The sequence below is a fragment of the Hemitrygon akajei genome, chromosome 27 (assembly GCF_048418815.1).
Source record: "Hemitrygon akajei chromosome 27, sHemAka1.3, whole genome shotgun sequence".
Taxonomy (NCBI): Eukaryota; Metazoa; Chordata; class Chondrichthyes; order Myliobatiformes; family Dasyatidae; genus Hemitrygon; species Hemitrygon akajei.
In genome coordinates this window covers 54,044,663-54,058,343 of record NC_133150.1, presented here as the reverse complement: position 1 = coordinate 54,058,343, position 13,681 = coordinate 54,044,663, and the positions used below count along the sequence as shown (strand labels likewise).

Below are 13,681 nucleotides of genomic sequence, written 5' to 3'. Positions count from 1 at the left end.
ATTGACTCTTTGTCCTTGAAATAGTCCTTCGCAAATCATACCAGGTTTTCTAGTACAGGCCTGGGTTGCCAGACTTAAATGCCACAGATCTAGCCTTCAGCAGACAACATATTTCCTGGTTTATCCATGACTTTTGGTTTGGGAGTGTACAGTAAGCCAGACGAGTGACCAGTTAGTAGGAGGCAATGTGTGAAAAGGGCTACCTTTCATTTAGGTCCACATCAAACATTTAAAAAGCAGAGCTTCGAGCCAGTTTTCTCTGAGTTGGAGAATCCACACCAGAGGTGCGTAAAAAGACAACACGAGTGAATCTGCAAATACTGGAAATAAATAAAAACACAAAATGCTGGCAGAACTCAGCAGGCCAGACAGCATCTATGGGAGGAGGTAGTGTCGATGGTTCGGGCCGAAACCCTTCATCAGGAGTGACGACGTTTCGTGCCGAAACGTTGTCACTACCTCCTCCCATAGATGCTGTCTGGCCTGCTGAGTTCTGCCAGCATTTTGTGTTTTTGTGCGTAAAAAGAGCTACTTTTTAAATCAGAATGATGATCAAGATTTTAAAGGCAGAGTTCACAGCAGTTTCTCTGAGTTGAGGAACAACCAATCTGCAGCTGTCTTGGAGTTCTTGTTTGTTCATTCCTCTGTTTGCGCACGGGATAGTGAGACTGGCTCCAGGGGCAGTGTTCTGTGCTTTGTCTGGGATGTGGGAAGTCTGGGAGACTGGAAGTCTCCCAGATAAACACATCTGCACCAGGTGCACCGAGCTGCAGCTCCTGAGAGAATGTATTAAGCAAATGGAACTGCAGCTCGATGACCTTTGACTCATACAGGAGAATGTGGAAGTGATAAGCAGGAGCTACAGGGAGGCAGTCGACAGGTTGCAGGAGACAGGTAACTGGGTGAATATCAAGAGGAGGGGAAGTGCACAGCCAATGCGGAGTACACCAGAGGCCGCTTCCCTCAATAATAATTATACAACTTTAGATACTATTGAGGGGGGTGACCTACTGGGCGGTGGGGTGGGAGCTTCATTGACCATTGCTGTGGTTCAGAAGAGCAGGAGGAAGAATGCAGTGTTTAAAGGAGATTTCTTTGTCAGAGCAACAGAGATGAGGTCCTGTGGGAATAACAGATACTCGGATGGTATGTTGCCAAGATCTCAAGGGCGAAGGTGTGCAGCCAGAAGTCTGCATCAATGACGTAGGTAGACAAAGTGAGGTTGTCTTGAAGAGAGCTTTCAGGGAGCTAGGTAGAAAGCTGAGAAACAGGACCTCTGGAGTAGTAATCTCTGGATTGCTGTCTGTGCCACATGCCAGTGAGGGTAAGAATAGGAAGCTGTGCATGGCTGGGGAACTGATTCAGATCTATGGACCATAAGGATCCTGTCTGGGGAAGAAATGACCTGTACAAAAGGGATGGATTACACCTGAATCCGAAGGGGTCCAATATCCTTGTGGACAAGTTGGCTCGAGTTGTTAAGACCATAAGATCATAAGATATAGGAGCAGAAAGTAGGCCATTCAGCCCATCGAGTCTGCTCTGTGATTCAGTCATGGGCTAATCCAATTATTCCAGTCATCCCCACTCTCCTGCCTTCTCCCCGTACCCTTTGATGCCCTGGCTAATCAAGAACCTATCTATCTCTGCCTTAAATACACCCAATGACTTGGCCTCCACAGCCACATGTGGAAACAAATTCCACAGATTTACCACCCTCTCACTGAAGTAATTTCTCCGCACCTCTGTTCAAAATGGACGTCCTTCAATCCTGAAGTCATGCCCACTTGTTCTAGACTCCCCTACCATGGGAAATAACTTTGCTATATCTAATCTATCAGGCCTTTTAACATTCGGAATGTTTCTATGAGATGCCCCCTCATTCTTCTGAACTCCAGGGAATACAGCCCAAGAGCTGCCAGAAGTTCCTCATACGGTAATCCTTTCATTCCTGGAATCATTCTTGTGAATCTTTTCTGAACCCTCTGCAATGTCAGTACATCCTTTCTAAAATAAGGAGCCCAAAACTGCACACAATACTCCAAGTGTGGTCTCATGAGTGCCTTATGGAGCCTCAACATTACATCCCTGCTCTTATATTCTATACCTCTGGAAATGAATGCCAACATTGCATTCGTCTTCTTCACCACCATCTCAACCTGAAGGTTAACCTTTAGGGTATCCTGCACAAGGATTCCCAAGTCCCTTTGCATCTCTACATTTCGAATTCTATCCCCATTTAAATAATAGTCTGCCCGTTTATTTCTCCCATCAAAGTGCATGACCATACATTTTCTGACATTGTATTTCATTTGCCACTTCTTTGCCCAGTCACCTAAACTATCTAAGTCTCTCTGTTTCCTCAACACTACTCGCTCCTCCACCTATGTATCATCGGCAAATTTATCCACAAATGCATTAATCCCACAGTCCAAATCATTGACATACATTGTAAAAAGCAGCGGTCCCAACACCGACCTCTGTAGAACTCCACTGGTAAACAGCAGTCAACCAGAATAGGATCCCTTTATTCCCACTCTCTGTTTTCTGCCGATCAGCCAATGCTCCATCCATGCTAGTAACTCCCCTGTAATTCAATGGGATCTTATCTTGCTAAGCAGCCTCATGTGTGGCACCTTGTCAAAAGCATTCTGAAAATCCAAGAACAGCACATCTACTCCATCTACTTTGTCTACCCTGCCTGTAGTTTCCTCAAAAAATTGAAGTAGGTTTGTCAGGCAGGATTTTCCTTTCAGGTAACTATGCTGGCTTTGGCCTATCTTGTCATGTGCCTCCAGGTCATGTGGGTTTAAATTAATTTGGCAGGGGGATGGGAACCAGAGTGATAGTGCTGAGGGAGGTTTAAAAACAGAGGCAATGTGTAAGACCATAAGACATAGGAGCAGAATTAAGCCATTCCACCTATCAAGCCTGTTCTGCTATTCCATCATGGCTGATCCTGGATCCCACCCAACATTGTACACCTGCCTTCCCACCATACCTTTGATGTCCTGACCGATCAGAAAACGATCAACTTCCACCTTAAATGTACGCATGGATTTGGCCTTCACCACAGTCTGTGGCAGAGCATTCCACAGATTTCTTATCTCTGGTTAAAAAAAAGTCCTCCTTTCCTCTGTTCTAAAGGGTTATCCCTCAATCTTGAGGCTGTGTCCTGCAGTTCTGGATACCCTCACCATAGTAAACATCCTCTCCACATCCACCCTATCTAGTTCTTTCAACATTCTATAGGATTCAATGAGATCCTCCCGCATTCTTCTAAATTCCAATGAGTACAGGCCCAAAGCTGCCAAACATTCCTCATACAGTAACTCCTTCATTCTCAGAATCATCCTCATGAACCTCCTCTGGACTCTCTCCAATGACAACACATCCTTTCTGAGATATGGAGCCCAAAACTGTTGACAATAATCCAAGTGCAGCCTGACTAGTGTCTTATAAAGGCTCAGTATTATCTCCTTGCTTTTATGTTCTATTCTCTTTGAAATAAATGCTAACATTGCATTTGCCTTCTTTACCACAGATTCAACCTGTAATTAACCTTCTGGGAGTCTTGCACAAGGACTCCTAAGTCCCTATGAACTTCTGATGTTTGAATTTTCTCCCCATTTAGATAATAGTCCACACTATTGTTCCTTTTACCAAAAATGCATTATCATATATTTCCCAACACTGAATTCCAGTTGCCACTTTTTTGCTCATTCTTCCAATTTGTCTAAGTCCTGCTGTAATTGCATTGCTTCCTCAGCACCTCCTACCCCTTCACCTATCTTTGCATCATCTGCAAAATTTGCCACAAAGCCATCAATTCCACTATCTAAATCATTGACAAACAATGTGAAAAGTAGCAGTCCCAATACTGACCCTTGAGGAACACCACTAAACACTGGCAGCCAACCAGAAAAAAGGCCCCTTTATTTGCGCACACAATAGCTCCTGCCTGTCAACCATTCCTCTATCCATGCCAGTATCTTTCCTGTAATGTTATAGGATTTTTTCTTGTTAAGCAGCCTCACATGTGGCACCTTATCAAATGCTTTCTGAAAATCCAAGTAAATGACATCCACTGCCTCTCCTTTGTCTACCCTGCTTGTTATTTCCTCAGAGAACTCTAACAGATTTGTTAGGGAAGATTCTTTTCTCAGAAACCATGCTGACTTTGACTGATTTTATCAGTAGTCTCCAAGTACCCTGAAACCTCATCCTTAATAATAGATTCCAACACTTTCCTAACCACTGAGGTTAGGCTAACTGGCCTATAATTTCCTTTCTTTTGCCTTCCTCCCTTCTTAAAGAGTGGAATGACATTTCTCCAGTCCTCCAGGTCCATGCCAGAATCAAGTGAGTCTTGAAAGATCATGACCAATGCATTTAATATCTCTTCAGCAACCTCTCTCAGGACTCTGAGATGTAGTCCATCTGGCCCAGGTGACTTATCTACCTTAAGACCTTTGAGCTTGCCTAGCACTTTTTGCCTAGTGATGGCACACACTCCTGCTCCCTGACACTCACAGACCTTTGGCACACTATTATTGTCTTCCACAGTGAAGATGGATGCAAAGTACTTATTTAGTTCATCTGGCATTTTTATCTCCCCCTTCACTACCTCACCAGCATCATTTTCCAGTGGTCCAATATCAACCCTTTTACTCTTTATATATAACTGAAAAACTTTTGGTATCCTGCTTTATATTATCGGCTAGCTTGCCCTCATATTTTATCTTTTCCCTTCTTATAGCTTTTTTAGCTGCTTTTTGTTGGATCTTAAAAACTTCCTAATTATCCAACTTCCCAATCATTTTTGTAACATTATATGCCCTTTCCTTGGCTTTTATGCATTTCTTAACTCACTTCACAAGATCACAAGACAAAGGAGCAGAAGTAGGCCATTCGGCCCATCGAGTCTGCTCTGCCACTCCACCATGAGCTAAACTATTCTCCCATCTAGTTCCAATTTCTGGCTTTTTCCCCATATCCCTTGATACCCTGACTAATTAGATAACTATAAATCTCCTCCTTAAACACCCTCAATGATCGGGCCTCCACAGCTGTATGTGGCAACGAATTCCATAAATCCATGACTTGTCAGCCACAGTTCTTTTTCTGTGAGACATATCTATTCTGCGCCTTGTGAACTATTCCCGAAAACTTCAGCCACCTCTGCTCTGCCATCATCCCTGCCAATATCCTCCTTGAATCCACCTGGGCAAGCTCCTCTCTCATGCCTCTGTAATTCCCTTTATTCCATTGCTAGAACAATATATGTGAGTTATGCTTTTCCCTCTCATTGCAGTATGAATTCAATCATATTATGATCACTGCCTCCTCAGGGTTCCTTTACATTAAACTCCCTAATAAGATCTGGTTATTACATAACACCCAATCTTAAAGAGCCTTTCCCTGAGTAGGCTCAAGCACAAGCAGCTCTAAAAAGCCATCTCTTTTTTAAATAAAATATACTTTATTCAAAAATAATATACAATAAACCATTCAATGACTTTCAATCCTTTACAACTGTTTCCATTCCTGTCTTTACATTTTCACACTTTTCGCCACCTATGTGGCACTCTTATTCCATATTTACATACACTTGTTGAGGGGTACACACCCCGCCCCCCCACCCCTCAACTCCCACGGGAGAAGAACCCTAGACTGTGGTCCTTCCCCACTGGGCCCTTGCAGTGGCTGCACCCAGTTTGAGTGCGTCCCTCAGCACGTACTCCTGCAGCTGAGAATGTGCCAGTCGGCAGCATTCCCCCACGGACATCTCCGTGTGCTGGTAGACCATCAAGTTTCAGGCCGACCAAAGAGCGTCTTTCACCGAGTTGATAATCTGCCAGCAGCACCGGATGTTGGTCTCTGTGTGCGTCCCCGAGAACAGCCTGTAGATCAGAGCGCCCTCTGTCACGCAGTTGCTGGGGATGAACCTTGACACTGTCCCTTCCATCCTCCTCCACACCTTCTCTGCGAACCCACAATGTGCAAAGAGGTGGGTCACCGACTCCTCCTCACTGCAGTCCTCCCGTGGGCAGAGGAGTGTGGAGATGACGTTCCGGGCGTACAGGAGGGATCGAACTGGGAGGGCTCCTCTCACCGCCAGCCAGGTGAGGTCTTGGTGCCTGTTGGTGAGGTCTGGCGATGAGGCATTTTGCCAGATGAACTGGACGGTCTGCTCAGGGAACCACCCCACTGTGTCCATCACGTCCTTCTCCTGCAGTGCCTGCAGGACCTTATGTGCTGACCACTGCCTGATGACCCTGTGGTCAAAGGCGTTGACCTGAAAGAACTTCTCTACAAAGGACAGGTATGGCGGCAGCGACCAGCTGATGGGGGTGTTGAGCGAGAAAGGGGCCAGGCCCATCGTTCGTAGCCAGGGCGACAGGTAGACCCTGGGCAAGTAGTGGTACTTGGTGCCCACATACCTGGGATCCACACACAACCTGATGCAGCCACACACGAAGCTGGCCATCAGGGTGAGGGCGACATTGGGGACGTTTTTGCCCCTGTTGTCCAGGGACTTGTGCATGGTGGTCTGTCTGACCAGCTCCATCTTGGATCCCCAGACGAATCTGAAGTATTCAACAAATTTCCTCTTCTGTGATCTGATACAAACCTGATTTTCCAAATCCCCTTGCATATTGAAGACCCCCATTACAATTGTGACATTACCCTTATTACATGCCCTTTCCAGCTCCCTTTGCAATCTCAGCCCCATATTTTGGCTACTATTTGGAAGCCTATACTGTATATGATTTCCATAATGTTTTATTTCACCCTTGCAATTTCTTAACTCCACCCACAAAGATTCAGCAGTCTCTGAATCTATGTTACCTCTTTCTAAAGGTGTAATTCCATCTCTTACCCACAGAGCCACACCACCGCCTATGCTTTCCTGCCTGTCCTTTCAATACGAAGTATATCCTTTGATGTTAAGCTCCCAACTATGGCCTTCTTTTAGCCACGACTCAGTGTTTCCCCCAATGCCATACTGGCCAATTTCTAATTGCGCCACGAGTTCGACTACCTGAGGAGTAGTGAGACTCCTAGGAAGGAGAGGCTGATGATAAGGTGAAATTGCAGTCAACAGCATGAGTTGCAATGTAAAAGGTGGACAAAATCAAAAAGGATGAGTACAGGATGGAAGGTACAATATTTGAGTGCACACGTTATACGGAATAAGGTCAATGAACATATCACAGTTAGAGACTGGCAAGTATGATGTTGTGGGCATCACTGAATCATGGCTGAAAGAAGATTATAGCTGGGAGCTTAATGTCCAAGGATACAATTTGTATCGAAAGGATAGACAGGAAGGTAGCAGGCAGCATGGCTCTATTGGTAAAAAATGAAATTAAATCATTAGAAAGAGGTGACATAGGGTTGGAAGGTGTTGAATCATTGTGGATAGAGCTAGGGAATTGCAAAGGTAAAAAGACACTGATGGGAGTATACTGTATCCAGATCCCCAAATAGTAGTAAGGATTAGGCTACAAGTCACAATGGAAGACAGAAAATGTATGCCAAAAGGGCACTGTTACAGTAGTCATGGGGGTCTTCAATATGCAAGTGGATTGGGAAAATCAGATTAGTGTGGATTGCAAGAGGAAGAATTTCTAGAATGCCTACGAGATGGTTATTCAGTGTAGCTCACGGTTGAACCCACTAGGGGGTCAGATATTCTGGATTGGGTGTTGTACAAAGAACAAGAATTGATTAGAGATCTTAAAGTAGAGGAACTCTTAGGGGATAGTGATCATAGTATGAGTGAATTCACTCTGAAATTTGAGAAGTTAAGTTATATTGTATCAGTATTACAGTGGAGTGAAGGAAATTATGGAGACATGAGAGAGGAGGTAGCCAGAATTGATAGGAAAAGAATATTGGCAGGGATGATGACAGAGCAACAATGGCTGGAATTTCTGGAAGCAATTCAGAAGACACAGAATATATACATCCCAAAGAGGAAGAAGTATTCCGAAGGCAAGGTGACACAACAGTGACTGACAAGGGAAGTCAAAGCCAACATAAAAGCTAAAGAGAAGGCATATAACAAATATAATAATGACTTGGGTGATGGAATTGATGACTTTGTTAGAAAGTTTGCAAATGATATGAAGGTGGAGGGGCAGGTAGTTTTGAGGAAAGAGAGAGGCTTTGGTAGAAGAAATGAAGGGCTGACTATTTTCTCAGTGGAGAGAAAGTACAAAAGTGTGAGGTGCAACGAGATTTAGGAGTCCTTGTGCAGGATTCCCTAAAGGTTAAATTGCAGTTTGCGTCTGTGGTGAGGAATGTGAATATGATGTTAGCATTCATTTTAAGAGGATGAATATAAAAGCAAGGATGTAATATTGAAGCTTTATAAATCACTAGTAAGCCTTAACCTTTGATAGGATGTTTGGACCCCTTAACTTAGATAGGATGTGCTGGAACTGGAGAGGGTTCAAAGGAGGTTCATGAAAATGATTCCAGGATTGAATGGTTTGTCACATGAAAAATGTTTGATGGCTCTGGGCCCGTATTCACAAGAATTCAGAAGAATGAGGGGTAACCTCAATGAAACTTATTGAAGGCCTTGATGGAGTGGATGTGGAGAGGATATTTCCAATGGTGGGAGTGTCTATGATCAGAGGACACAGCTTCAGAATAGAGGGGTGTCCTTTTAGAACAGAGATGAGAAGGAATTTCTTTAGTCAGAGTCGTGAATCTTTGGAATTTATTGTCACAGGCAGCCATTGAGTCCAAGTGTTTATGTATATTTAAGGCAGAGGTTTTTAGATTCATGATTGGACAGGGCAAGAAGTAGTTAGGAGATTGGGATAGAGCTGAAAAATTGATCAGCCATGATGAAATGGTGCAGCAGACTTGATGGGTCAAATGGCCTACTGCTACTCCTTTTCCTTATTGTTTTATATAACTCCCAGTGGGTCTTTTAACCCTTGCAGTTTCTTAACATTACCCACAAGGATTCTACATCTTCTATGTCACCTTTTTCCCAGGATTTGATTTCATTTTTTTAACTTACATAGCCAGCTCAACCCCTCTGCCAGCGTGGGTGTCCTTTCAAACCAAGATGTATCCTTAGATATTAAGCTCAAACTATGATCTTGTTTCAGCCATGTGGTTCCCACATCATACCTACCAATTTCTAACTGCACTACAAGATCATCTGCCTTTTCCCATAGAGTGCATTCAAATATAACATCAAGGAGCATTCTGCTTGTGCAGCTCTTGCATCGTGCCCCTCTCCACTCCATCATCTCACTCATTTCACCTTGGATCTGTACCTCTGTAGTCTGCAGCTCTTCACCACTCCCAGCTGTGTAACTGTGGGAAGAGTCTTGTCACCAAAATGCTCAAATTTCTACAGATATACCTATCTGGTTGCATCTCTATCTGGTAAGGAGGGGTCACTGCACAGGATGAGAAAAAGCTAAAGAAGTTGAAAACTCAGCCAATTCCATCATGGGCACTACCCTCCCAGCATTGAAGACATCTTCACAAGGTGGCATCCATCATTTAGGACCTCCATCACCCAGGACATGTCGTCATCTCACTGCTTTCATCAAGGTGCAGGTACAGGAGCCCGAAGGTACACACTCAATGCTTCAGCAATAGCTTCTTCTCCTCGACCATCAGATTTCAGAATGGACATCGAATCCATGTACGCTACCTTAATGTTTTTCTCTATTTTTGCACTAGTTGTATATATTTCCATTGTAATTTTTAGTTTTTATTGTGTATTGCAATGTACTGCTGCTGCGGGTAAGCACATTTCACAACATACTGTATGCCAGTGATACTAAACCAAATTCTGATTCTTCCCCTGCCAAGCAGTGCATCTCAGACCCTCAACCTCTGGGGTAACACTGTATCTTCTCTCTCCTATAATCCTTGCCCTAGTTCGTGTAAATCTCTGCCTCTGGTCTCAGCAAAATTGCTCCTTTGTGCAGACCCATCACTGATTCACACCCCTTCACTGTCTCCCCTTTCTCTGCAAAGTGATAGTATTCCCGTTCAGCAACTTCCTCATAACGTTTGCAACCCCCACCCCCCCACCATCTAATGGGACCCAGTTTCTTTCCGGATGTGGTGAGCACAACTTTTCCCGGTGTCAGACTAACTCCACCATCCCCTCCCTTATATTGTGTCTCAGCTGAGGGAATGTGAACTGTCTGCTTTTCTAGCCCTGGATCCTGTTGTCCCACTCCTTTAAGGAACTGTAAACAGACATTTCCTCTGTCCCTCTACACTCCAGACCCCAGTCCTGCAACTTCAGTCCATCACCACATATTTATGTGTTAACTACAGCTACCTCCTTCTTGTCCAAACCCAATTTGTCTCACCACAGTTGGAATCTTTCCTCCTCACTGGCAACTACTAGGCTTGTTTCTGTGACCACACATTTAGTTGGATACTGCCTACAAGATGAAGCAAAGGATGGAACACTGAACCTCTTGATTTCGCTGGTTACCAATCAACCATGTCAAAATCCTTAGGCAGCAGAATCATGTAGTACCTGATTGACCTGTGCTGTCTAGATGAGGGCTTATTCTGTCCCTCACAATAAATGCCAAGAAAATGATGTGTAAATAGCAACTTTGAGGTGGGCACTGTAGTCACAGCATACCAAAAGTGGCAGGAGTGTTGGGGGGGGGGCAAAGGAAGCTGTTTCAGGAGGTGGTTGGGGAACTGATTGAGAAGTTCCTTGTCCTGGTTGTTGGAGCTGCCCTCACCCAGGGAAGTAGAGAGTGCTCTGATTTGTAGATTGGGGAAAGGCAGTGGGGTGTGAGGAGGTGAGTCACTCCCACAGGGTCCCCGGTCTCTGAGCTGCTCCTGTAGACACGGTGTTGATGTGACTGGTCCAGTTGAGTTTCTAGTCAGTGGTGACCCCATGGTATTGATGTGACTGGTCCACTTTGAGTTTCTGGTCAGTGGTGACCCCAGGGTATTGATGGTTGGGACTGGACAATGGGAATATCAGGGGGAGTTGGTCAGACTCTCTCTTGTTGGGGATGGTCACTAGCTGGTACTTGTGCGGTGTGATAAACCTGTCACTTCCTTGCCCATGTCTGAATATTGTCTGGGTCTTGCTGCATGCAGACATGGGCTGCTTCACCTGCTGAGGTGGAAACGGAACTGAACATTGTGCAGTCAACAGTGAACATCCCCACTTCTGACCTCAGGATGCAAGAACAGTTCTCATGGAACAGCTAGAGGTGGTTGGGCCCAGGACACTGCCCTGGGGAACTCCTCACAACCTCTTAGTTCTTGAATCTCTTGTTTTCATATATAAACAGTTAACTCTGTAGTTTAGAAATGCTGACATATAAAGGGGAAGATGGTGCTATATCAGTCCTATGTCATCCAGTCATCAATGATCCCTTGTCTCATTCACACAATCGCACTGACAGGGGTCAATAGACCAGGTCTGCAGCTGCAGCAGGACTGCTGACATTGAAACTCTGTATGGAAAATACTTTTAGGAGCATTGATAATGAGTGGTTGTGATAAGGTTCACCACCAGAGAACAAAACAGTAGATGCAAACAACAGAAACAAGACAAAACTGGAAAATATTTTATGTGCATGAGGGTGCACAGGTAGTATCTTTCTGTACAGTTTGATACTATTACAAGATTTACAGTAGACCATTTGTATTTACATATTTACAGTAAATAGTGAGCATGATGTGGAGAGAGAGGGGGCAAGTGGAGGCTGAGGTGGATAGGCTGCTTCACTTGCTGAGGTGTTAATGGAAATGACGTTAGGCAGTCACCGGTTTACATCTGACCTCAGCATGCCAGGATGGACCAGCTGAAGGTGGCTGCATCCGGGACACTGCCCTGGGGACCCCTCACAATCTCTTTCTTAGTTCTTGAAGCCCTTCTGCTTTCACCACCCAGGATGTGAAAGAGTAAGAGGGATGGAGAAATTTTGGAGAGTAAATGAGATAGAGAAGGACACAGGGGGTGAGAGAGGGCGAGAGGATGAGAATAACTATCATAGATGACCATGAGGGAGATAAAAAGCCCCCAAGTCAGTTCAACACATGGATCCGTGACCAGAATCAGGAATCAGTGACTGGGGAGAGGTTAGTAACCAAGGTCAGGGTTCAGTGTCCTGGTTAAAGGTCAGTGACCGCAGACGGGGATTGGGCAGAATCAGGTCAGCGGGAGATGATTGAGGCCAGGGGTCAGTAAGCTGATGGAGATGCAACCTGGGATCGTTGTGATTGCTCTTCCCTATCCTGGCCATGATCCATTCCCACCCCACCCTCCCTATCCCAGCCCCAAGCAGACCAGGCAAAGACAGCTACTGGCCAAAGCCATTTCTTTAATCTGTTCTTCTCTCTCTCTCTCTCTCTCTCTGCCTCTGATTAAATCTCCGGCGTGTCGGCAAGGTGGAGAGTGCCTTGAGATGACCCAGCCTAACCGACGTCCTCTTCGAATCTCACCGTGATGGCACACCTTGATCCAACTCGTAGAACAACAGGTAAGCCTCACTGGAGACAACCTGGTTGTCCTGAATGAGCGACACCCTGTGGGAGAGTGGGGAAGAAGGAAGGGAGTAAAGGGTGGATGAGAGGGGAGCAGGGGAGGGAGGGGCAGAGAGCGAGAGAGTTAGTATATGAGGGGAAAGGGATATGGATTCATTTTCTGACAAGCATACATCACTTTTGGAGAGAGGGAGAGGTTAGGCAGGGGGAGGCAGGGAGTATTTAGGGTGTTGGAGGGGTTGCCAATCAAACGTCTGCTTTGACCTGGATGGTAAATTGTCACATGTACCAAGGTATGGTAAGTGACTGTTTTAATCCTTGCAGATCATTTTCACACTACAGTGCATCAAGGCAGTTCAAGGGAAAACAACAGAATGCAGAATTAAGTGTTACAGTTGGAGGATGTTCCAGCCAGCACTGAAACAGTCACTCTGCGGAGAATTGAGAGAGGCTGGACTTGTCTCCCCAGGAAAAGAGGAGGCTGAGGGGAGACGGTGGAGAGTGTGAAATGGTGAGGGGTCTGGGCAGAGTAAATAGAAAGAAGCAATTTCCCTGAGATCGGGAGCAGAGGTTTACAGGAACTGAGGCATGGATTAAAGGGGAGAGGAAGATGTCCGGAACAGAGGGAGGCCAAGAACCACCCCAAGTGGATGAGCGAAGAACCATGTCCTGCATGGGTACAGACCCAGTGTGGGTGGGTGGGGGCAAGTGAGGGAAGCATTTTCCACTCACCTCCCAAACAGTAAAACTGATTTCAGAGCCTATAGGCCATTCAGCCCCTCCTGCTCCCTGCCCTCCCACTGAGATCATGGCCGGTCTAACCACTTCCTTGCATGTTCCCCACCCTGGTCTATTCCCCGCCCCCCAACATAGACCGACCCCTGGAACCAGGACACACTCAGTGACAGGGTGGGGCCCTCTTTCCAATGTTCCACAGATTCATGATACGAATTGGGCAGACCCCCATATTCCCAGACATACCCACCTCCCTGTTTCCATTCTCCACTGGAGGGAACCTCTTTACACCTCCTTGGTGCAGCCCCTCAGCGTCTCCAGTTTCTTGAGTCACTCCTCAGTCTAAACTGCAGCCAGCGCCACCCTACCCTTCTCAGCCTCTGCTGGTGAGAGTACCCTGGGGTGGACCCTGTCACCCTGCCTGCAACAC

General features: G+C 45.6%; 1 protein-coding gene across 4 annotated transcripts in view; it reads right to left on the bottom strand.

Moving 5' to 3' along the window:
• Positions 1–11,576: 11,576 nt before the first annotated feature.
• LOC140717422 (ubiquitin carboxyl-terminal hydrolase 2-like) overlaps positions 11,577–13,681 on the bottom strand; it is a 46,084-nt gene continuing 43,979 nt past the window's right edge. For 2 of the 4 annotated variants that reach the window (XM_073030989.1, XM_073030991.1), the window contains one exon: positions 11,577–12,558. In XM_073030989.1, the coding sequence (XP_072887090.1) occupies positions 12,299–12,558 (260 nt within the window). In that variant the 3' untranslated portion in view covers positions 11,577–12,298. The remainder of the gene's footprint in view (positions 12,559–13,681) is intronic. The other 2 variants (XM_073030990.1, XM_073030992.1) reach the window with 2 other exon arrangements.